Below are 26,631 nucleotides of genomic sequence, written 5' to 3' on the forward strand. Positions count from 1 at the left end.
CAAAGGCTCTCTCTGGCTGACTGCCATGGAGAATATGTAGGAGCATAAAGGCTGCTGTTCTATGTACACTCTAGAAGTCAGCTAACTTTACAACTACTTAGATTGTCAAGATTTCATCAATCTAAATTAACTATTTAATGTTGTTTTAGGGTACTGGTTTTGTGACAAAGGACAATTTTTTTAGAAGTCTAGGTGTGTATGTACATTATCTAACAATAATTGGAGGCTGGTCAATCATTCACTCTCTCATAAGACTACTGTGGGAGAGAGAAAGCATTTTACTGATGGGATATAGGCTCAATAATAGCCTGGAACTTTTGAACACCCACTGGGTTGGTGTGTGTGTATTGGGGTTGAAGGATCTGTTAGGGGTAGAGTTGGGATATAGAGTACTGAGAGATGATAATGTCCTTGAACCCGGGAATGACTAAATCCTGTCATTACCCAGAAATCTCTATACCTCATGACCTCAGGTAGATCATTATGCAAGGGCAATGCTAATTGTAAACACACACTACTCTATTATTCACTGAATATCCATAACCACAAGAGGGAAATATTTTTTAAATTGCAAGAAGTCACCTAGATTTTTCTCAAGATTTAGGTGAAGACTTTTCTCAAAGTTCAAATCTTAACACCAGACTTCCATAAAAACTAAAGCAGAGAAAAAGTTCATATGAGACTAGAAGGTGGTGAGAAGATATTAGAGTTCTCTGGCCTCTTAGCCAGGCTCTAATGAGCTCAACCCATGGAGACAGGAATTAGAAGACATCAGAGAACACATGGACTGGGGCTTCTTAGAAATTCAGCCACAGAAATTGTGGAAGAATAAAAACCAGCCATACCCTGATCACAACCATTGAACACAGTGACCTCTCACATGGGTAATTGTTTTGTTTGGTTTATACAAATACAGTTCCTAAACAAGGGTTGTCCTCAAGAAGTTTATGCAACTATATTCATAAATACAAATTACACTTGGCAATATGTCCCAAGAATAGTGTGCCATCATTTCTATGAGATGTTAATAAATCTCCCCATCACTAGAAAACAAAAAAAAATCAGGTGGAGGAAATCACAACTGAGTTATCTAAAACATTCCATCATAGTAAAAGATCTGAATAGAATGGCAGTAAACATAAACAAGCAAATATGTTAGGTTTGTTTAACAATCTCCTAACTTTTTACCTGGGGACCTTTTTTAGTGAAATCTATGTTAGCATCCTTAAAGCACATTTTGAGATATATCATATCTTCTCTCCTTTCTGTGAATTGGTTTCAGTTACTAACAGTTGGAGGATCTCTCTTACCCTGAGGGAATGAGGATTCTAAAGGGTATTTGGAGGGGAAGTAACTGTGGAATTTTGGGCAATGCTGGAAGATACTGGCCAATCTGAGGGCCACAGCTGCTTTTCCCAGCCTGTAAGGAAACTTCAACAAGAAGGTTTCCCAGCACGTTGGCAAGGGAAGAGCTGGGGCCCTCAGTGAGAGGGAGCTGTAATCTGTAGATAAATATAACATGTCGATGTTCTTTTACATTTAGGCTTCCTTATAATATGTACATCTAAAAAACTATATATCATAGATCAAGAACCCCCAGCACCTCCTCCTACCCCCACTTTATTATTGGCATTAACAACAGGTTTATCTCTTTTAGGAAACATTAAGCATGATCATCAAAATATAAACATTAAGTTTATAAACAATCAAAAATTATACAAAAATTTACAAGTGTCATGAAATTCTACTTCTGTAAAAATTTTTGTAACCATCTGAAGGCAGAATGTTGATTATTAAAAACAATTAATGAAGTATCAGAACCTATTTCTGTTACTACAAAGGATGGAAACTAATAAACATTTAATAGCTGCTATGCATGTTACATACTGAAATATTTTTCAGTTATTACAAATAATGTAAATAGTATTCAATAGTCTAGAATGACCTTTTCTATCACTTGAGGTAAAATCAGTGTACAAAAGTCAATATAGAGTGACATTAAATGTTTAATATAATGAAAGAGACATAATGTCATTGTCTTCAGATGTAATGCTAATAGCATTTTAATTTCTCTTTTTAAAAATATTTTATGTAATTTATAAAATGAGTTGTATTGTCATAAAAGCATCGAGAGGATTCTTGGAGGATGGCAGAATAGGAAGCTGCAAGAATCTGTCTCTTTATCTAGACAAAAATTGCACTGGTAGAATCTCTCTGATTATTTTGGAACTCTGGAGCCTATTGAAGGCTCACAATTTCCAATGGGAAGGTTTGAATAGTAGATTGTGGTTAATATCAGTCAATTGCAGCTCTTAGCACAGTAGCAGCTATCTCTCCCCAACCCCCAGCGCTGTGGCAGGCAGAGGTGCCTGTGTTCATGGAGCAGCTTGCACACAGCTTGCAGGATCCAGGGTGGACAAAAACGTCCTTATCCTCTAGATATCAGGGATGTGTGCTCTGGGATCATGGACTTATGCTTTGAATAATAGAGGTGCAGACAAAGAGGCAGTGGCTGTTATGGTTTTGCCCTTTACCATAGTTGCAGACCTCTCCTTTGACTGAAGTAACTTCCAAGGGATTTAAAGGGCCAGCACCCTTTTCCCCCACCCTCCTTCATTTTTCTAACGTGCTTTTTTTTTTTTTTTTCCATTTTGAGAGTCACATATTAAAGACTAGAACATTAAAAAAAAAAAAAAAAAACACACAAAAACCTGCATCCTGCATATACAGAGAAATTGGAAAGGCACAGTGCATACTCAGAGAAAGGTGCGGGACTGATAAATACCTGAAAGACTTTAAGTTTACACTTCAGACTGTTTCTCAGCACAGAGACCACCTGGAAACAAACAAACAAATTAAAAAACCAAAAAAAATACATACACGCGCGCGCGCGCAAACACACACACACACACACACACACACACACACACACAAACCCAGCAAACCTTAGGAAAGGGGAAATCTAATTTTCAGAGTTACCACATTATTAGATTCAAATGTCCAGTTTCCAAGTACAACAAAAACGAAAAATCACAAGGTGTACAAAGAAACAGGAAAATATGGCTTATTCAAAGGAAGAAAAATAAACCAACAGAAATTGTCCCTGACAAACATTTGACTGCAGGTCTACTGGACAAAGACTTTAAAACACCTGTCTAAAAGGTGTTCAAAGACTAAAGGAAGAGGTACAGAAAGTCAGTAAAATAATGTGTGAATAAATGTAAATATTAATCAAGAGATGTAACACCTAAAAAAAAAAAAACAAAAAGAAATTCTAGAAATCAAAATTACAAGAACTGAATTGAAAAACTCACTGGAAGGATTCAAAGGCATATTTGTTCAGGCAGAAAAAGAATCAGCAAACTGGAAGATAAAACATTAACAAATCTTATTAATAGAAAGTAAAATGATAGAGGAAATGTAACAGAGTGTAAAGAACCTGTGGGTCACCATCAAGCAGACCAACATATACATTATGGCAGTTACAAAGACAGAGAGAGAAAGGGGAAGAGAGCATATTTGAAAAAATGATGGCCAAAAGCTTCCCATATTTGATAAGACATAAAGAAAACATCCAAGAAGCTTAATGAAATTCAGCTAGAAGGGAACTCAAAAAGACTCACAGCATGACACATTATAATCAAACTGTTGAAAACCAAAAACAGAGAGAGAATTATGAAAGCAGCAAGAGAGGAAGACATCATCACGAACAAAGGATCTTCAATAAGATTACCAGCACATTTCTCTTAAGATAGGTTGGAGGCTAGATGAAGTAAACTGGTATATTCAAATTGTAAAAAAAAGAAAAAGAAGAAGAAGAATGAAAACTAGGAATATTGTATCCAAACAAACTGTCCTTCAAAACTGAGGGAGAAATTAAGACATTTCCAGATTTAAAAAAAAAAAAAAAAAAAAAAGCCGAGGGAGGTTTTTTTCCTCCTAGACTTGTCCCTCAAGAAATACTAGAGAAAGTCTTGTAGGTTGAAATGAAAGGACACCAGACAGTAATTCAAAGATATATTGAGATATATTTTCAAACATAGTATTATTGTACAATGGTGTGTAACTCCACTTTTGTTTTCTACATGATTTAATGGACTAATACAATTTTTTAAAAAGTATTAGTCTAAAAGCTAATATGACTGTAACTTTCCTTTGTAACCTCACATTCAATTTCCTATACAATATATGAGTAAAAAATTTAAAAGAAATATAATGTTATGGGTTTTTTTGTACACAATGTATAAATGTGTAATTTTGTGACATTATCAACTGAAAGAGATGGAGTTGGACCTTTAAAAAAGCAGTTTTTGTATGCTATTGAAGTTAAACTGGTATAAATTCAAATTAGAGTGCTATAACTTTAGGATGTGAAATGTATTCCCCATGGTAACCACAAAGAAAATAGCTATAGAATCTAGACAAAAAGAAATGAGAAAGAAATTTAAATATTTTACTACAGAAAGTCACATAAACATAAAACAAGATAGCAATGAAGGAAATGAGGGACAAAAAGCTACAAGGCATATAGAAAAACAAATATTAATAGCAAAATGACATCATAAGGTTTCCCTTATCAGTAATTACTTTAAATGTAAATTTACTAAACACTCTAATCAAAAGACAGAGATTGCAAAGTGAATAAAAAATATGGTCCAACCATATGCTGTCTATAAAAATATCACTTTAGATTCAAAGATATAAATAGGTTAAAAATGAAAGGATGGAATAATATATTTCTTGAGAATGATAATCAAAAGGGAGCAAAGTGGCTATATTAACATTAGACAAAATAAATTTTAAATTTGAAAAGTTTACAAGGTATATATAAGAAGATTATATATTGGTAAAATGTTTAATAAAGCAAAAAGATACAATAATTATGAGCATTTATGTACTTAATAACAGTTCATCAAACTATGTGAAACAAAAATTAACAAAATTGAATGGAAAAATAAACATTTCTACAATAGTAGTTGAAGACTTCAATATTTCACTTTCAGTAGTTGATAGAACAACCAAATAGATTATAAGTAAGAAAATAAAGGACTTGTACAACACAATAAATCAACTCAATCTGAAAGTTATATAATACTACCCACCGAGTGAACATGGGAGGGACATTTTCCAGGGTAGACTGTACATTAGGCCACCAATTCATTCTCAATAGGTTTAAAAAGATAGATTTCATACCAAATATCTTCTCTGACCACAGTGAAATGAAGTTAGAAATCAATAATACAAGTAAAACTGGAAAATTTACAAGTTGATATAATTAAACAACACATATTTAAGTAAGTGATGGTAAAAGAAGAAATCACAAGAGAAATTAAAAAAAATACAGTTGAATGAAAACTTAAAAACAAGATACCAAATGTATGTATGCTACAAAATAGTTATAAATGCTTACATTAAAACAGAAGAAATATCTCAAATCAACAACCTAACTTTACAACTTAAGAAACTAGAAAAAGAAAACAAACTAAAATCAAAACTAGCAGATGGAAGTACATAATAAATATTAGAGCAGTGATAAACAAAATAGAGGGTAGAATAATAAGAAAATCAACAAAGCCAAAAGTTGCTTCTTCAAAAATATCAACAAAATTGAAAAACGTTTAGCTAGATAGACTAAGAAAAAAGAGCAGACTCAACTTACTAAAATCAGACACGAAAGTGTGACCATTACTACCAATTCTACAGAAATAAAAAGGAACATTAGAGAGTACGATGAACAAATTGTACTCCAACAAATGTATAAATTTGTATAAACTAGATGAAATGGACAAATTCCTGAAACATAGAGCCTACTAAGACTAAATCACAAAGAAATAAAAATCAAAATAAACTTATAACTCCTAAAGACATTGAATTGGTAATAAAAAATCTCCTAGTAAAGGAAATTCCCAGACCTGATGGCCTCACTAGTGAATTCTACCGAACATTTAAACATACCCAACACCAACCCCTTTCAAACATTTTCAAAAATTTGAAGGGGAGGGAACACTCTCTAATTCTATGAAGCCAGCATTACCTTGATAACAAAGCCAGAGAAGACATTATAAAATGTCTTTATAAAATAAGAAAATCACAGACCAATATCAATTATAACAGGGATACAAAATTCTCAAGAAGATACTAGCAAACTGAATTCAGCAGCATGTTTAAGGGATTATACACCATGACCTAGTAGGATTATTCCTGGAGCACAAGGATGGTTCAACATATAAAAATCAGTCCATGTAATACACATTTACAACATGAAAGATAAAAAATATACAAACATCTCAATTGATACAGAAAAAACATTTAACAAAATTTAACACCCTTTCATAACAAAAACTCTCAACAGACTAGCAATAGAAGGAAATTATCTCAATACAATAAAAGATAAATATGAAAAACCCACAGTGAACATCAAAACTCAATGGTGAAAGACTCAAAGCTTTTCTTTTATTATCAGGCACAAGGCAGGGATGCTCACTTTTAACACTTCTATTCAACATAGTAATGAAAGTTTTAGCCAAGAAAATTAGTCAAGAAAAAGAAATAGAAGCCATCCAAACAGGAAGGAAAGATTTAAAATTATTCCTTTTCACAGATGATATGGTCTTATATCTAGAAAATCATAAAGATGTCCCAAAAGTTTGTTAGAACTAATTTTTAAAAACTAAGCAAAGTGGTAGGATATGCAGTCAGCACACAAAAATAGGTTACATTTTGATACACTAACAATGAACAATCGAAAAAGGAAAAAAACATTTCCATTTATAATAGAATCAAAAAGAATAAAATACTTAAGAGTTAACTGAGGATATAAAAGTCTTGTGCATTGAAAATGACAAAATATCTCTAAAAGAAATTAAATAAATCATAAATAAATGGAAAGACATCCCATGTCATGGGATTGAGAGACATATAATATTGTTAAGATGTTATGTCCAAAATAATATAAATATTAATGTTATCCCTATCGAAATCCCAATAATGTTTTTTACATAAATAAACAATTCCATACGAAAATTTATATGGAATCTCAAAGAACCCTAAATAGCCAAAACAATCTTGAATAAAGAATAACAAACCTGGATAACTCACACTTCTTGATTTCTCAATTTTCTGCAAAGCCACAATAATCAAAACAGTGTGGTACAGGCATAGAGACAGACATGTAAGCCAATGAAATAGATTGGAGAGCTCCCAAATAAACTCTTGAATATAGAGTTAAATGATGTTCATCAAACGTGCCAAGACCTCAATGAGGAGAAGACAGTATTTTCAGCAAATGGTGTTGGGAAAACTGAATATCTACATGTGATAGAATGGAGTTGGATCCTTACCTAAATCATGTACAAAAACTAACTAAAAAATGAATCTATAGCTCAAGTGTAAAACCTAAAACTTTATAACTCTTAGAAGAAAACATAAGACAAAAGCCTCAAGACATTGGATTTGGCAATAACATTTCTTGTATATGACACCAAAGACACAGACAACAACAACAACAAAAATAGACAAATTGCACTTATGAAAATGTTTATAATTGTGCATCAAAAGACACTATTAACAAAGTATTAAGGCAACCCACAGACTGGGAGGAAATATTTGCTAATCAAATCTCTGATAAGGGATTAATATCCAGAATGTGTAAAGAATTCTTAAACTTCAACAAACGACCTGACTAATAAATGAGAAAACGACTTGAATAGACATCTTTTCCAAAGAAGATATACAAATGGCCAGTAATCACATAAAAAAAGATGTTCAACATCTCTAATAATTAGGAAAATGCAAATCAAAACCATAATTTGATACCACTTCACACCCATTAGGATGGCTACTATCATAAAAACAAAAAATACATGTTTGTGAGGATGTAGAAAAATTGGACCCCTTGTACAGTGTTAGTGGGAATATCAAATGGTGTAGCTGCTATGGAAAACAGTGTGGTGGTTCCTCACAAAATTAAATTTGAAATTACCATATGATCTAGAAATTCCTCTTCTGGATATATGCCCAAATGAATTGAAAGCAAAGTCTTGAAGACATGTTTTATTGCTATGTTAGTATCAGCATTATTCACAGTAGCTAAAACGTGGAAGAAAGCAACCCAAGTGCCTGTTGATGGATGAATGGATAAGCAAAATGTGGTATATAAATACAATGGAATATTATTCGTCTTAGAAAGAAAGGAGATTCTGACACATGCTACAACACGGATGAACTTTGAGCACATTATGCTAAGTTAGATAAGCCAGTCACAAAAAGACAAATACTGTATGACTTCACTTATATGAGGTACTTAGAGTAGTCCAAATCGTAGGCAAAATCATTTACATAAAGTAAAATGGTAATTTCCAGAGACTAGAGGTAGGGAATGGAGAGTTATTGATTAATGGATAAAGATTTTCAGTTTTGCAAGATGAGAAGAGTTCTGGAGATGGATGGTTGAGAGAGATGATGGCCCAATAAGAGGAATGTACTTAATACCACTAAATTAGACACTTAAAATAGTTAAGATGGTAAATTTTATGTTATTTTACTACAGTAAAGGAACTGGGAAAAATCCCACACGATTACTTTTCAAATAAAAACACACTTGTATAAATATTTATGATAATAAAATGGGGTCTCTCATAAGACCAGGACTTGATCAAGTTTGCTCAAGCCTCATGGCCTCATGGTGTTCTTTAGGCCCTTTGGGGGTCACCACCCCTTCGTGGCTGAGCTTCAGAGGTGGGTGTACACCCGTCTAGCAGGGATTAGCTCCACTGTTAGCCAGAAGTCGTTGTGCTGCTGCCATGATTTCTCACAAGTTTCTGCTCGCTGACACTGTCAAGGCAGAACGCAGCAATAGCTGGCACCCTGGAGATGAGACGTGGAGGCATTTGCTCTTGAATTTGCCATGTTCAGACCTCAGCTATTTCCCATAATGGAATACATATTGATACCTCAAGTCATGTCAGAGGCTACCCTTTTAACTACCTCCTCTGTGTGCAGCAGGTCGGACCAGGTCAGGTGTGTGCCAGAAGCAGGTAGAGACCAAGTAGCAGCATTTCCTAGATCAGCTATTTCAACTCTCACCGCCAAATTGTATTTAAAATCTGTCTCCCACCAGAATTCTGGCTCCACCATTCTCTTAAACGTAAGACGTTAGTCCAGTTAATTAACTTTTCTGAGGCTCAATATTCTTTGTCATTATCGTGAGAATTAAATAAGTATAAATGCCTAACAAAATGTCTTTCCCATTGTAGGTGTTAATAAATGGCTATTTTTTCTTTAAGGTACCACTATCTTACTGACTAGATTTTAAATGCCTTTTTCTTCTCCCTTCACATTTCCCAGGGACGTGGTAAATACTTAAATAGTGATTGAGATTGAAAAATGTGTGCATTACCTTGTTACTTGTTTATCAGAATGCTTTGATAAAAACAAAAACTAGTGCTTATTTTCTATGTCATATCGGTATCTGTGAAGAGAGTTATCTAGTCTTTTGTCATATTTGTGCTTCCAGCTGCGCCCCAGGGTAAATGTTGTGAAGTTAAAATGCAGGTGAAGTGAGGCAGGATCTGCAGATTGCGGCTCTTATCTGCTTAATGATGTGTACAGTAAGTGGCATATTAGGAAGAGGAACAGGAAGGCTCATCTTTTTGAAGCAGAGACATAATGTTCAGTGCAAAGAATCTCATATCATATTTTCTAAAAGATCGTTGGAGAAAAACACAGTGAAATAAAATGCTGAAGAGGAGACATCTGTTCTCTGTGATTCTTTAACCCACTTTAAACTTGGAGAAGCAAAGCGAAGTGACAGTTTAATTCTTGTATTTTGTTAGGTGCGGATCTTTAGCTCTTGCGTGAAAGTGAGCAAGCTGCTGTCTGTACAAGCAAGTGGCTTGAACGAAATATGATGCTGAGTATTAGAACAATCATATTTAGAAGGATGACAAGGAATGATGAAATGAAGAAAACCCAGGGTCCCTTTAGAAAGATAAGAAATGTTAGCCATTGACTGTGTCTAAGTCAAAAGATAGTGTGGAAATATTTGTTCAAAAGGATGGAAGCCCCTGCATGCTTCACATTTGACCCTGGTTAATTCTATCAGGGTGCTCACCCCAAAGAGCAGAGGGAGCACCATTACTCTTGTGTCCCCCTCAACAGACTACTGTGGGCCAACTGGGGCCACCTTGGAACAGTAGTAGGGAAGATGCTTTATGTCATAACATGGCTAAAACTTTGCTCAACTATCCTTAATTATGATTTAATAGTGACTCTCTTAGCTTCATGAAGTACATTCTTGAAAGCTTGACACTAAGTGGAAAGGCAAATGAATACACAGATAGGAGGGTCAGCTTAAGGAGAAATAACCAGTGTGGCAGCAACTGGACTGGATTTAGAATCCGAAGTCAAGAGTTTTGGTTAATGATCCATCAGTGGGCTCAGTGAGGTTTTTTTATGTCTTTTTAAAAAATTATTGATGAAATCACTGGACAAAATGGCCTCCTTGGTTCCTCTCAGCTCTTCAAAACTTTTGGAGCCCATTATGTTGTCAACTTTATTCTTAGGGATGCTTTATAGAAACAGTGTATAAAATTTACTGATAAAATAATTAGATAACCTAGTGTATATGTATGACTAATGTACTTAATATTCATAGTTTATTCAGAATCAGCTATGTGTAGAGCTCCACATGAGTAGAAGTAAGAACGAGAACATTAAAAGTAACAGAGGGGATGGATTATAGATAGCAATCCTTGTCTACGCCCATACCACCCTGAACGCGCCCAATCTCGTCAGATAGCAATCACAACACAAGAACAAACCATTTTTGTTTCAAAGTTGGTGAAGTTTAACTTTGTGTAGTTGGAACAACTACCAGGTAAATAGCTCATTGTTTCATTTTCTATCTTTCTATTCTACCAATAGTTTTGGATTTACAGTCAAAAAATATATAAAGTTTTGCATTTTAAATTTTTGGAATCTCAGTCTTTTCTTCTTTGGTCATCGTTGAGTTTTTCTGATCTACTTTTTCTTTTTAAAGTAAAAGATTTATTGAAATAAAATTAACATCCCATAAAACTCACCCTTTTTAAAAAATAATTTTTATTGTGTATAAGGTATATAACATGTTGTTATAAGATACATATAGTAAAATGGATACTATGGTGGAACAAATTAACATATCCATCATCTCACATAATTACCCATTTTTTCCTCTTGTGGCAAAATCGGCTATAAAATTCACCCTTTTTTTTTTTTTTTTTTTTTTTTTTTTGAGACAGAGTCTCACTTTGTTGCCCGGGCTAGAGTGAGTGCCATGGCGTCAGCCTAGCTCACAGCAACCTCAAACTCCTGGGCTCAAGCGATCCTACTGCCTCAGCCTCCCGAGTAGCTAGGACTACAGACATGCGCCACCATGCCCGGCTAATTTTTTCTATATATATATTTTAGTTGTCCATATAATTTCTTTCTATTTTTAGTAGAGACGGGGTCTCACTCTTGCTCAGGCTGGTCTCGAACTCCTGACCTTGAGCGATCCACCCGCCTCGGCCTCCCAGAGTGCTAGGATTACAGGCGTGAGCCACCTCGCCCGGCCTCACCCTTTTAAAGTTTATAATTTATTGGTTTTTAGGATATCCACAGAATTGTTCAACCATCACCACTATCTAGTTCCAAAATGAGTTTATCTCCCCAAAGAGACATCTGGTATACACTGACAGTTATATTGCATTCTCCTCTCCCCCAAGCCCCTGGCAACCAATAATATACTTTCTATTTCTAAGGATTTTTTTATTTCTACCTTTCCTATACATTGAATTATAAGATATGCAGCTCTTTTTGACTGTTTCTTTCAGTTACATTAATGTTTTTAAAGGTTCTTCCCTCTTGGACCATGTATCATTACCTCATTCCTTTTTATTGATAAATAATACTCCACATACGGATATACCACATTTTGTCAGTTTATCAGTTCATGATATCAGGATGGTTTCCATCCATCATTGCCTTTAGACCTTAATATCCTCTTATTTTTTTTTCTTTTCATTATTGTGTGGGCAAGTAACCCTTGAGATTTCACTTTATTCTTGCCTTGCTTTTATCAAATGTATATATCATGTTCACAATACTCAAAATAGGAATATTTAAACACTAATTCAATATGACACATAGGTACCAACTATATAGTCCATTCAATTCTAAGTAATTTGGTAAATAAGAAAATTTGAATATTTTCTTCTAAAAAGAGTGCATGCCCATTTTTATGGTTAATATCAAATAACTGATAATAGTGAGGATAAAATATAGGTGAAGTGGAGAATAAAAAATGCTAACTAAATCATCATGGTCAACAATGCTACTTCTATCATCATAATACCCAAGATTACTTTATTGGGCATATATTCTATGCAAGATACTTCATTTTTTGCATGTATTATAGTAGTTAATGCTAAAACAACTTATTTGGGACATATGTTTTTTAAATTATTTCTAGATGACCAAAGTAAATTACAGATAACTAATGTAACCAGCCCCCAAATTAAATACTTGGAAGCAGAAGAGTCGGATTTCATCCCAAATCTCTAAAACACACTTCTTCTTAACATTAATATTGTTTGGGGATAATTCATCATGATTCATGAAGGGGGTGAACTTTGAACTTTCCCATGATATTTAGTAAGGAAGATTTGATTAATCATGATCAAAAGTGAGGTGGGGTTACTAGTTTGAGGAAAATAACCACAGAAATAAAAAGTATACTTGTATACTTATAATATTTATGTTCTAATGCTAAGAGATTAACATTAAATATTATGTTTAGAGTTTATCCTTTTTGGCAGAACCCTCTTTTACATTCAGTCTGCTCCTTGGCGAATCTGATAACTCTTAACAACTCAACAGGAGACTCCAAACTTTAATGGAGATTTATGATTCTTCCAGGGCATATATCTATATCTTCTCAGCAGTCTCAGGCAGATCTGCTGCCAACATGTTTTTCCCCCTTCCAGTAGAATAAATCTCTGACTACACATCCTGGCAAAAGCACACATTCCTTCTGGCAAGCTTCCCCAGTGGGCATCAAAAGTCTGGAGATTCCAGGCGAAGTCGTTTTTCTGCAGCATGACTTGGGGAGATGACAGGATCCCAGATAAACTGCAAAATCTGCTCAGAATTTCAACAATTACTAAAATATATTTTCTATTACAGACCCATTTTTTTTGCTACCAAGTACCCACCACACCCATACACACGTGCACACACATGCACACTTATAATCAATTTTCCTGCACTTTCCTTGTGACAAAATCCCAATTTATGGTAAGTTTAGAGAGGCATTTGTTTTATTACAAGTAATACCTCTCTTAAGTAAAAATAATTACTATCAATGTACATATACTGTGTAATAGATCTGCTCTCTGTGTCACTTAGCCAAACGTGACACTTTCCTGACATCCAGAAAATAATTTCTTTCTTAAAAACCAGCACATAGCCAATACTTGGCAGGAGTGGGCATGTGACCTAGGCCTGTGCCTGTTAGTGCATCACATATTGCTGACATTCAGTGCAAAATGGGTACCTGGATCAGCCAGGACCAATGAGAGCAAGGAGGCTCTGACTGAGAACCTGAAGGAGAATCCTGATTTTTCCTGTTGAGTTTTAAAGTGAGAGACTGTAGGGTCTCCAAGTACTATAGTCATCTTTTGATCATAAAGGGAAAGCCTATTTGAATGGAGCCATCATCAGAAAGAAAACTACGGTAAGATATTATCTATGCCCCTGATGATATCATTTAAGCATCTACATCAAGTCGTTCGTATCTACATGAAGCCAGACATGCAATACAATCATTTTGGGGGTTAATCCCATTCAGATTAGAGCTTCTGATACTTGAAATCGTCCTTTGCTTTTCTCCCACCTCCTACCTTGAAATACAATATGGTAACAATGACTTGTCTATGCATCCTTGGCTGATCCACCTGCTTCTGAAAACATTAACTTGTATAATAGCTGTTTACAGTTAGATAAATTACATCCCAGGCATAAGAAAGAATATGATTATATCCATCATACAACTTTAGGCTCATCAGCATTTTTCTTTAATCAACTGAGTTTTTCTCATGAACTTTAACACTGTTCAAGGAAAAAAATAAACAAAAACCTAAAAATGCTTGAGAAATGATTTTCTCTAAACAAAAACAACAACCTATTACCCAAAGTTACTGCCTCATTTCTATTAAACTTAGTCTCAGAACTAACTACAATGTTTTGATATTAGTAACAGTCCTGTAACTATTTCTCTATAAGTATTTTAACATATATTTCTGCTCTTCATCCCAAGGTTTAATTGTCTTTGAGCATGTGAATTTTAACCATTCTTTTTGTCACTCCTTTCAAGGCTGCGTCTGTTTAAATGAATGCAATACTTCCAATTTATCCAACTAAGTCAATTTTCTATTCAATTAAGTCTTACCTTATGGTTTAATTATATACTTGGAGTGCAGTGATCAATTCCACTCTCTGCAGATTTAATTGAAATATGCAGAAATTGATAAAGGTATGCCATTATGCATTTGAAGAGTCACAGCATCTGTTGTTTAAATGTGTGAATTAGTTTGTAAGACAACAAAATTCTTTAGTGCTACTCTGTGCAATTATGTTCAGGACTATAACATCTACATTTCCCTTTTTCTATATTTTAAATATTTCCACTTTTTTTCTTCTATATTCCTAGTGGCCACGTTTCAATTTATTTTTTCTTTCTATAATGTCAATTTGAGAGGGTTAAGCATTTGAAATAGCCAATGGAGAATTTTTAATGACAGGGTATAATGCTGAATCTATAATTTTAAGACAATAAAATGTGATGCAAACCTTGACATACATTGTGATTGCCACTGTGTGTTTTATAGGGGAGCACATTAAACTTGTCACAGTTATTTTTCCTTGATATGTTTGCATTATACACATTTTCTACAATGAATATGTGTTACTTTAAAATCACAAAAGAAGCAAAAAATTATGGTGTTTGACGATACGTCTTTTTCTTTTGCCATCTTGGATATGGTGATATTAAGCATGACTAGAAAACCATTTCCATAGGGTAACAAACCCTGCTGAAGATTAGCTGGCACTGGTGATGCAGCCATCTGTCCATTCACCTGAAACTCCAATAGGAAGACGTTACATCTTGATAAGAAAGATAGAGCCTTATCAAAGATATTGGAGAGTAAATACGTTTGTCAATGGGACAATGTCAATAGTCCATGAAAACTGACTAAAGTTTATAGACTAGCCATGAAGGATTCAATCAAACAAGACATCAAAATAGCTACGTGATGGATGGTTAAGGCTGTACTGACAGATATTTAAATCAAGGAAGTCAAAGCTTTAAATGCCAGTGAATGTTGAAGGATCAAAGCACAAATTAGACAAGTTGAGTTCATTTTGTGTTTCTAATTGACAAGTTCGATGAAGGATTATTTGATTTATAATTAAGTTAATGAAATATCACTATGCAATTAGAAGCCATTTCATTAGTGGTACAGAAATTAAAATTAAAATCTTGGGAGAAAGGAGGGGAGGTATTTGAAACTGAGGGAGGATATCTCTTAAGTAACTGCAAAGAGTCTCAGGTTTCACCCTGCTTGCATACTTACAAGGTAGCCGGCCAAAGTACATGCAAGTATATGAAAATGAGGCTTTTGAGTCAGAAACAAAAAGAGTTTATTATTCACAGAAACAGACAAGTCATCACAGGGCAATGTGGTGAGGGCCAGACGGTACCTGCACATATAGTTAGGGTGTATTACTGGAGTGGAGCCCCCCAAAACAAAAACTCTCGTCTTGCAGAGGACTGGTGGTAACCTGGCATTCAGAGCACTTTTAGAAACTAAGATCAGCTCAGTTTAATCTTTTCAGAATGGGGGGAAAAAGTGATGACAAGATAGTGGCTGATAAAAACAAAAGAGAAGGAGGGGAGTGATTTAGATATTTGCCTAAACTTTTATTTTTTTCTTCTTTATATTTTGCAGTTTACCTGTTACGTTAAATAAGCTTTGTCCTCTGCATGTGTTACTGCAGTGCAAACTTCTAGATCTTTGGGATCATGTAAACACAACCAACCTTTATATGCATTTCATATGAGGTGGTCAGTGAAGAGAAGGCACAAACCTACTAATTTCGACAGATTGGACCACTCAAGCAGATAGCTGAGTATATGAGTGTGAAGTTAAGAAAGCTTTTGTTAAAAGTTTTAACTGAAAAAAGTTAAGAGCCAGTTAAAGCCGGTGTGTAAGCTACTGTGATGCAAACAACCCTTCTGGTGGAAAGAGATATTTGAAATTCTAGAGAGTGGTTTTATTTTCCTCTTATGTGATCTTTTTGCAAATAATCTAAAGAATGAAATGATCATGTGAAAATTGCTGCTATTCACATTTTAGCTACAAATCAGAAAAACATCATTTAGTTGAGTTGCTGTCAATTGCTCCATTCTCCAGCCTGGAAAAGCTCTTATCACAGGAAGTGCCATTTATAGGACTGACACATCCATGTGAGTTAATGATGATTACTTACAATTATGATGACTTTTAAATGAAGATGACCTTTATTCTGGTTACTTTTTAGGAAAACACTTTTATTTTATATACCTACCTTTATCCTATTTACCAGAAATTTGAATCATTCTAAGGCAAATATATTTCTCAAGCTATATTTCTCAAAAACAACCTTTAACTTAGGTAGATATTTTGGAAACCCCAAAGAACAACCTTTTAGTGACATTGTGGTAATCAGTGACTAAATTATCATTGGTAAATATAGTAAGTAAAAATGTGTTCTCTGAATGAGGCAAAAAATTAATAGTATAACACAGATTCCAGCAAATTTTTTTCTTTAAAAAATCTGAGAGAAAATAGTTGAGGCTTTGTGGTCCATATGGTCTCTATTGCAACTACTCAACACCGCCATATAGTGCAAAACCAGCCACATATTCATTTTATGTATGAATACATATAGTTATACATATATGAATAAATGTAGCTATATTCTTTTGTCAATGGAAAAGAAGCCAAACTGTAAAATAATTTTAAAGAGATTATTCTGAGCCAAAGTTGAAGACCATGACCTGAAGCCACACCCAAGAAGTCTTGAGCAAATTGACTTGCTGTGGTTGGGTTACAGTTTGGTTTTACACATTTCAGGGAGACAGGGCTTACAGGTAAAATCATGATTCAATACACGGAAGGCAAACATTGGTTTGGCCCAAAAAGGTGGGCCATCTCGAAGTGGGGGCATACAGGTTAAAGGTGGGTTTAAAGATTCTTTGGCTATAATTGGTTAAAGACATGAAACTTTGTCTAAAGGCTTAGAATGTTTTAAGTTAAGGAGGTCTATTAATCAGAGATAAGCCACCAGACATATATTTGCTATGTAAATTGAGGACATGCAGCTTTGTCTTGTATACGTTTAGGCCTGTTAATGGGTTACAAAGGATGTTTCCATGAAGGGAGGGGGGGCATGATGAGGCATGTCTGACCTCCCTCCTCCCGGCAGACAATTTAGGTTTAGGATATCCCCTTGGCTAGGAGGGGGTCCATTCAGTCAGCCGGGGGGGGAAAGCCTTAAGAGTTAATTTTAGTTCACAATTTATTTACAAAAACAGGCATTGGTGAGCTATATTTGGTCCAAGTCTGTAGTTTGTGGATCTGTTGCCTATTTTACTAAAATAAATAATTATGTATACATATATGCATAATTTCTTAAATTTAATGCTAGAACATTATGAAAGCAGGCTACCTAAGTTTAGATTTATAAGGTGGTATCAAAGAAAATTATCCTGACACTTATTAAAACAGTACAGAAGACTTTATTCAAAGCAATTGCAATAGGGGAAAGATACTGAACTCAACTCCAAATATAGCAAAGGCAGCTAAGGATTTATAGCCAATGAATAGAGCAGGAGGGTCAATGGATGGAAAATTGCTAAGAAGAGTTATCAAGGATAAGGGAAGACTTGCTAAACTGACCTTACACAATTATTGCTAAAAATAAGCCATAGATGTAGATGTCAAGGGTAGATATGAGGAATTTGATCAGATGTCAAGGGTGGGAGGATTCTCATTAAACCAACCCATCAGGATTCTTGCTAAAGGCAAGCCAAGGTCCAAGATCAAGGGCTAGTCATGAAGAGGACTTAGAGGAGCCTGACTAATTTTGTCAGTGGTGCTGAATGTATTTCTAAATAAGGTTATAACAGTGAAAAAATAAAATAAAATAAAATGATAATGCAGTTCAAAGACTTAACTTTGTAGGAAACAAAAATTTTTGTTGAGATTTTTCTATTAAATAGGTGCTATATTATGTACTATAGAAGCTATACACTGTTGAATGCTGGCTCCCCCAAAATACCCCCCAAACAACCTACTGAACATGGTAAAGCATGGTTGAGTTTATTTAGTAAAGGAGATCACTGTCATCACAGTGAGCAACATATGGACAGGGAAAAGCAAAGAAAGGATGTTTACCAGGTTTTGGGGGATCTATTTTGACAGGTTTTTCAGTAAGTAGTATTGATTAGGGTTTGGTGCAATTTTAGAGGTAAGTGTTTAGAATGGTGAATTCAGGGAGGTGAGAGCTTTGGAGAGGCTCTTGAATAGGAAACAGTCATTTGGTTGGCCTGTGGACTGTTCTGTGAAAGAGATATTTACTCTAGTGTGCATTAGTTGAATAGTCTATTTTTCAAGTAAATGGGTTTTTACAAAGTTCTTGGGGGAAAAAAAAAAAAAAAGCTATTTGCAACTTGATGTTCCTGGCAAGAATTTCCTGAAATATTAAAGTCATATTAATACAGACAGTGAAATAGTAAACTTATATTAATGTAAACAGTAAAATGTGTGGGTGTAGATGGTTTCAGTTCTCAAAGGAACAAGAAATAGGCCCCTTCTTGAGTTTATAAAGTAATTGAAAACCTAAAACAAACACATCAAAAGTAAATAAAAATAGACAGTAAAAAGGTGGAAAGAAATTACATGATTAAATATTAAATGAAAGGTATAGGAATTCAGAAGAGAGAGATATTAGGTGAGGACTTTAAAGGTGTTGGGAACTTAACAATGCTTTGAAAAAGATGAGAAGTCTGGACAGGACCTGGGCATTTGTTAGTATCATAAGAAAATCTGAGTGGGAGAGAAGTTTAATATACGTGGAGAATTGTAAACAACAGATGATCTGGACAAAAGTAGGATATCAGTAGATAATAAATATAGAAATATATACTGAATTTTGTACTTTATTACTAGGGAGCCATGGATCTTTGTGGTGCATATTGTTGTCAAAACCACACGGAGATTTCAGCCTAGTTTCAGTTGCTCATCACACAATAATCCAATTATTGACACAACAAGGATTGCTAAGGGAGAAAGAAATTTTTTAATATGAAAGACATCTTGTTGGGAGAATGGGAGAAGCCGACACAAATCTTTCTGTCTAACTAATGGAGATCATAGGCTTTTAAAGGAGGAGCCACATGCTTTGGGGCAGGTCATAGTGTAATTAAGAAGGGGCCACACATATCAGGGTAGGTTGTGGGGGATGGGGAACCTTGGTGTCAGGAGGTCTGCCCAGGAGACTTTCAGCATCTCAGCTTCTTTGTCTTGAAGAAAATCCACCACTTCTGGGAAACAACTCAAAATATCAAGTAGTTAGTCAAAGGAGAGGATTATAAAAAAATGTAGGGGACAGTGAAATTTGTTCATAAAGCTGGTTACAACATGGGACAACAAGAAGTATTGGGTATGTAACAGAAGAAATGGCTTGAAAAAACAGCAAAAATGCTTTATGTCTCATTAAAAAATCTCCCATGCCTTTTGGAGAACTAGGACCTGCATCCCTGCCTCAGGCCAGTGGTAGGGAGGAACAGGGGAATTTTTTTTTTTTTTAATTTGTGCCACAGGAGATTATGGCTCAAGGGAATTGTCTTGGCAGAGGTCAAGAGATCATTTTAGCCAAGATGGAATTAATCTGGGCAGAGGTCATGAGATTATTTTAACCCAAGATGGGATGAATTCAAGAGGAGGTCATGAGATTGTCTTAGCTAAAAATGGGGTTGATCAGAACCTTTAAAAGCTCTGTACTTCTGCTCAGAAGGAGGATGTTGGTACTTTGAGACAGGAGTCTGCTAACCTCCAAATTTGCTGGCAAATTAATAAACTCCTCTTTCCTTCTCCTCAAACCACTTGTCCTCATTCTTCTGTTGTAGCCTCAGGGACAAGCGCTGAACTTTCAGTAACAAGAGATTATAAAGAACAATATTAATATAAGAGATAAAGAGATAGGAATATATACTGAACATGAGGACATGTATGTATTAATAAATAGAATTCGGTGGGAGTCTATAGGCAAAAATATGAAGAGTTTAATTTTATTCCACTGAGTTTCATATACCCATAGATGTTAATATGATCTAGCATAGACTTGGAAATATAGAACTGACATATGAGAAAATTCATGACATGAGCTGAAAGTTTAAGAATGAATATGGGAAGATATGCATAGAAAAAAAGTCACTTGAAAATAAATATTTCATTTATTTTGAAAATAAAATTAAAAAACAATTAAAACCCAGAACTGAACTTTCAAGGATGCCTTTGTTTAGATACCAATTGAGAGGATAGAACATAAAGAAATTTTTGAAGAAAGACTACCAAGGGCAAGGTGATGTTCAATGTCAGGAGAAGAGAATTTCAAAATTCTTCTGTTCATCATCATTGTCACACGCTGTGCAGTCCAGTGAGGTGGAGATTAAGTGTGGGAAGAGTATATTGGATTTTGTTATTGCAGGTCAGTGATGATGCTGGAAATTTAAAATTTCAGGAGAGCAAGAACTGCATCTGCACTGCAGGAGATACAGCGAATAACATGTATGACGGATACACAGAATAAGGCAGAAACCTCTTATATAAAGGGTTTATTGAGGCTTACCATGGAAGATAAAAAGCTAGAAACAGAGCAAATGACCAGCATGAACATGCTTATTATTATTTTTTAATACAGAGAAGAACTATATTCATTTTGAAAAAGTACAAGTAGCTGACAAGAGGAAGCAGAAATCAAAGAGAATTTTGATTTGGTTATAACCAGAGCTTTTTCTTTGCAAAGCAGAAAGATCACCTCTTACCAGAAGTATTGGGGAAAAGAAGAGTTTGTATGGAATGAGATCTTGAGGTAGAGAGATAGAAAAATAAAAGCCACTTCTGATAGCCTCAGTTTTCTCAGATAAATATGTGGGGCCTGGAGCTCTTTGAAAAGTGAGGAAAGTTTTACATCATCACATCCTTGTGAGCAGTGTTGTAGGAGAGTTGACTGAGGAGTCTGCTGTGTTTGAATTATGAATGCACAGTGTTCTAGATTTATCACTGATATATTTAATTAATGAATACAATTTTAACTAGATATTTAAGAAGCCCTTCCTAAATTTATTTGAGCATTTTTTGTGATAATCATATTATTATTTTGTTCCACAGTTTTAATTTTTAATTGCTCAGTTTATTGATTGAGTTTGGTTTCTTTTAAAAACATGGAATGCTGTATTATTTTTATTTTAGATACATCAAAAATAAATTGTTTTAAAATGAAGATCATGTTTGGATTAAAATGTCTCAGAGAACTGATTTGCCAAGATGTTTTTCCACTTTTTGAAAATTCTTTCTCAATACAGAGATAAATGAGAGATAGAGAGATAAAGATAGATTTAATTTTGAAACGTTAAAAGCAAATTGTCATGTAAAAATTAAATGCCTGCTTACATTATCAGTATTAACATCAAAAAAAACCAATACGGTGACTTTGTGTTTATATTCATGGACAATTAATTTTGTCAGCTTCATCTTCTTAGAAGGCCCTCAGCATAACCTGTTCAGCAACACTGAGTTTTTTATTACCTGTTGCAGTCAGGGAAGACAACATTTTGGAAGAGTCTTAGAGTGTCCAAAAGGAGGGATTATGGTGAGATAGGAATAGGGTTAGATCTGGGTTTGAGTAGTTAAGACAGTTCCTTCAACGTGAGGATATGGATGTGGTTGGGCACATTTCATGAGGAAATAATTTAGGATTGGTGAACACATAAAGGCAAGAATCTTGAAGTGAGTTGTTTGATAATTGAGCCATTTTCCCAATTTTAAAATTTGTGATTTAGATAAACTAATTTCCAGCAAATTCCTGAAAAAGAAAATGAACATTCTGTGCTGATTTATAGCCTTAACTTCATGGACAAGAAATTCTTAGAACAAATAGTAAAATCATATGAATGCAGGCTGACCTTGTTCTTGGTCCTGATGGTTAAGGTGGATGCAGAAGTCTCAGTTATAAATTTCAATACCACATCAGGAACTAAACTATCAATACAATGTGAAATGCTTTACTATCTGCTTTTTGTGAAAGAATATAAAACATAAGATTGTATTTACTGAAAGATTTTAAACTAGGATATACTACTGCATTTTCCTTTTTGTTAGCCAAATTATAGAAAAAAGAATTGGACAGAAATGACAGTAATGATTATTTAGGGATACTGCAGAGTGAAAATACTTGCTTGGATCTCAGAATAGATATCTAGGCTACACATTGATTCTATCCTGCCATACATTTTCATTTTAAAAAAACTGACTGAGTCGAATATGTGTTCAGGATAATTGGCTGTTAACTGTCAATTAATTGAAAAGAAGAAAAGATTATTTAATCAAAGTACTGTATAGATATTCATAATGCTGTGTTTTAAGAATGCTTCAAGTACACCTACCTTAATTTTCCTGTGTTAATGCACTTTACTCATCCATCTGATTCACTCATACTTATTACCTAATATTAAACAAATTATAAGGTAGACAGTTTAGAAATGCAATTCCAGAAGGGAATTATTCATCTAGTAACAGGAGTTTCAAAGCTGGGAGATTCCAGTAGTGATTATAAATCAAACAGTAAAGTGGTGTAAATATGAGACCCAGAAGAACAAATTATAAAGAACAGGAAAAAAAAATCAAAAGGAATTAATAAAGGTAGATATTAGAAGCTTTTAAAATAATTCATGCAAAAATCTTTATTAAATATTATGCAAGAGAATTACACTTGAATTAGAAAAAAGCTTTTCCTGCTAATATAACATTGAGGATCTAATAGTAAAATTTGTAGAAGTGCAGATTTAAAAGTATTTACAAATCTCAACTCTGCAGATTTTTCTTAAGTCCAAATAATTATCCAATAAATTTGACTTTAAAAAAATTAATATTAAATATAGTCTTTTTCCTTTCAAACAAGCTTCACTTCCTTCTAAGTGAAATAATGACTAGTTTTCTTTCCTCCATCCCTAATAATAACCCATCACTCACTAAGGGTTTCCCTTTACAATGAGAAACTATGGCACCATGATCTACTTTTTCCTCTTGCCTTGACCAGAACCACCATTCATACCAATATTGCTCTATTGCTCTCTGAGCTCTTCTTTGTCTCTAAAATCACAGACCTCATCCTTATTTCAAATTCTGCAGTACGCTTTCCTCCTAGGAGAAGAATCACTCATTAAATACCTTTTTGCCATATTTTTCTCCATGGTGCAATGGAAGGAGGCAAATTCATTTTCTCTTAATTTGTTGAGAAAATATTATAAGGATGATTGTGTCAGGGCATGCTAATTGGCTCTTCTTGCTAATCTATGATGATATGTTCATCAAAATTAGAAAGTGGTTCGGAGTTGAGAATATCAAAAAAAATTCAGAGAGAGAATAGGGTTTGGAACTCGAGGTTGGGGCTAGACTATTGATTTCAGCAAGCATTAAGTGAGAGCAGAAGACAAGAAATCAAACTATCTGACAAGAACAAATGAGTATTGCAGGTGACCAGTGTTGCTCTTGAGACATAATCATAAATATACGATGGAAAAGAAAGAGAAGAAAGGAATGGAATATAAATCAAAATAAATATTTATTTTTACATAAATTTTTTATTTGTTCTGCATCACCAGAAAGGACAACAGATAAAGTTAGTGATAAAAAGAATGCAATTTATTTATAGCTGATAGCAGAAGTTCAGAAGGTGGTAACAAGGCATTATTTTAAAGATATATAAGACTACCATTTAGTCCACATAGTCAGCCTCAGGCAGTAACAGGGAAAAATCCCTTCCTTCTTTATCTCATTCCTCCTTTCTTAAAAGGCCATTTGTCTTCTCCTGTCTCCCAGGCCACAGTTCCAACATGTCACTGCCCCTATATGATTAAGGTCAAGAAAAACTATTGATCCTCTGTGCCATTCTTGACTGTAAGAGTTTTGCCAGCCTCTGAGTGGAGTTTTTCCAAGTTCTTGGTGATCATTGGAAAAAGAATTTCAGGATGTACCATGTAAGCCAAGTGAGTGACAGCTTTCATTGAAAGTGAAAGAACACCCTCAGAAAAGAGAGCAGGCAGGCTCACTGGAGAGCAGCTACACTGGGAGGAAGTGGTTTTAGATCTTTTGTAGTTTTACTAATTGAGGGGAGGAATATTCAAGCAGCTAGCTGTTATTAAGAATTTGGATAGTAATTCCTAAAATTGGGTTCCCTCCTATTTTCATAGACTTCAAGGGTGGAGGAATTTTAAAACCACTATGTAAATGATATTATAATTAGACAGAGTTCATGTACGGTGACAGAGATAGCTGACAAGCTGGCTGAAGCTGGTTCTTCCCTGTAGTTAGTTATCAGCCCCTTAGCCTCTGCATCTGGTCTCAGCCCTGTCTCTTAGTCTCCTACCCTAACAATGAGAGAGTCATATTGGACTCAGTCTTTTGAATGAGATACTGAAGAAAAACAAACTTAATTTGTGCTAGTATTGGTTGCTTCTCATCATATAAATTCTAGATGTAACTATTAATAATATTGAAATAACATGAGAAGGGGTTAGAAAATCTTGTTCTGCCAAAAGTGTTAGACACTGCCAGGTGTGTTATTGAAGTTAATCTTCATAATTCTCCATCCAGTGTTTGCTTTTCAAGTTCACAGGTGATGACATTTGGGTTCTGAGAGACTGCAAATTATATAAATTCATTCACTATAAATAGTGGATCTAACGTCCATTTATATTGCCCTTCTTCCAAGAATGGGCAGGGGATGAGGGATGTGTGTGCAATACCATGAAAAAGCCTAGAATTGGATAATTTTGGAAAGGATATTATCATTGATAAAAAGAAGAGGAAGTATTCAAAACTACTTCTCTTTTACCTAAACACACACACACACACACACACACACACATCTTTTTAACTTCTTAGTGTCCTCATATGCTTGCTCTCTGTCAGTTTTCTCTCAAGTTAATATTTTTGGTCTGTGATATTCGTAAGATGATTTAATTTCCTAACAAATGTGGCTAAATTTAAGTCAAATATATGTAAAATCAACCATCCAGAAGAAATACAGCTATTTAAAATGAAGACATCATTCTCTTAAAGTTGGCAAAGTAGATTCAATGATATAGTAACAACCTCAGAGATTTTGATCTGTGATCACACAAGCCAGATAAAATAATGAAGGCAAAATTCTCAACCAGAAAAAAATTCAAGAGGTTGAAGAGGAATTGAGTGGTGGTATTAATAGAAGGACTGGATAAATGAATGGCTCTGCAAGCGGATGGTTTGACATGAGGAGACTTAGAACTATGTATGGTTATAGTCAACTGGCAGCCCTTGTTGCAAGTTAAAAAACTAGATCACTCATCAGTGGCAGCTTACTTTGGAGATTGGAGGCACTTTTCTTTGTTCCTCCTTTCTCACCTCAGAATGTGCAGCAGGTTGCCCATATTTTAATTAATTTTCATTTGTTAAACCATGAATCTGGGTGGCCCTCTCACTAACCCTGTGTTCATTGCACAATAGACCATGTGTTCGGCGGGCTTCTTGATCTTTCGAGAGAATTAATGCAAGCCAAATGCAGAAATCTGCTCGGGTTATTGAAGGCTAACAATGATTGTTCCAATGTGTCTGTTGATTATGCACATTTTCTCCCCTACAGTAATTATGTTACCTAGTCAATGTATTTGTCAATTGTCAATGTCTTTGTTGTTGCAGATACAGATGTGGTGTATAAAAGCGAGAATGGACATGTCATTAAACTGAATATAGAAACAAATGCCACCACATTATTATTGGAAAACACAACTTTTGTAAGTAATGAATAATTAATTACTTTATGCATTTCAGAACTGTTTAGAATGTTCTCTAGGTGTATAGAAAACTTTCTATTCTTCAGTTCCAGCATTTGTAAAGTATTTCAGGTGAAAAGTTAGGGCTGGAATATCATTATATCATTAGAATCATTAGATCAATTGATAGAAAATACCCCTGTGAATAACTGTTTCATTTTCTCCCCATTTATTCTTTTTAGTAACTGGGGGAATATTTCCATGATAATAGTTGCTTAGAATGAATACTTCTCCAATAATTTCAATGTAAGATTAGTCATACAAATGCCAAGAATGAAAAAAATGGTTAGCCTATCCTGTTATTATTAACTTGATCTTTTAATTCTTCCTCCTTTTTTTAAAATTTATTCTTCCTAACTTCTGTCTGTTGTTTTCTGGGTCACACAGAAAGAAGGCTTTGTAAAGTGGCCTTCTGG

The 26,631-nt window shown here is 34.5% G+C and overlaps 1 protein-coding gene across 2 annotated transcripts in view; it reads left to right on the forward strand.

The window, feature by feature from the left end:
* Positions 1 to 26,631, forward strand: part of DPP10 (dipeptidyl peptidase like 10) — a 636,385-nt gene that overhangs the window by 273,381 nt on the left and 336,373 nt on the right. The window contains exon 4 of one of the 2 annotated variants that reach the window (XM_069473429.1): positions 26,082 to 26,176. In XM_069473429.1, coding sequence (XP_069329530.1) covers positions 26,082 to 26,176 — 95 coding nt within the window. Of the gene's footprint in view, positions 1 to 26,081; positions 26,181 to 26,631 lie in introns of both variants that reach the window. The other variant, XM_069473419.1, reaches the window with a different exon arrangement.

The sequence above is a fragment of the Eulemur rufifrons genome, chromosome 1 (genome assembly GCF_041146395.1).
Source record: "Eulemur rufifrons isolate Redbay chromosome 1, OSU_ERuf_1, whole genome shotgun sequence".
Classification (NCBI taxonomy): Eukaryota; Metazoa; Chordata; class Mammalia; order Primates; family Lemuridae; genus Eulemur; species Eulemur rufifrons.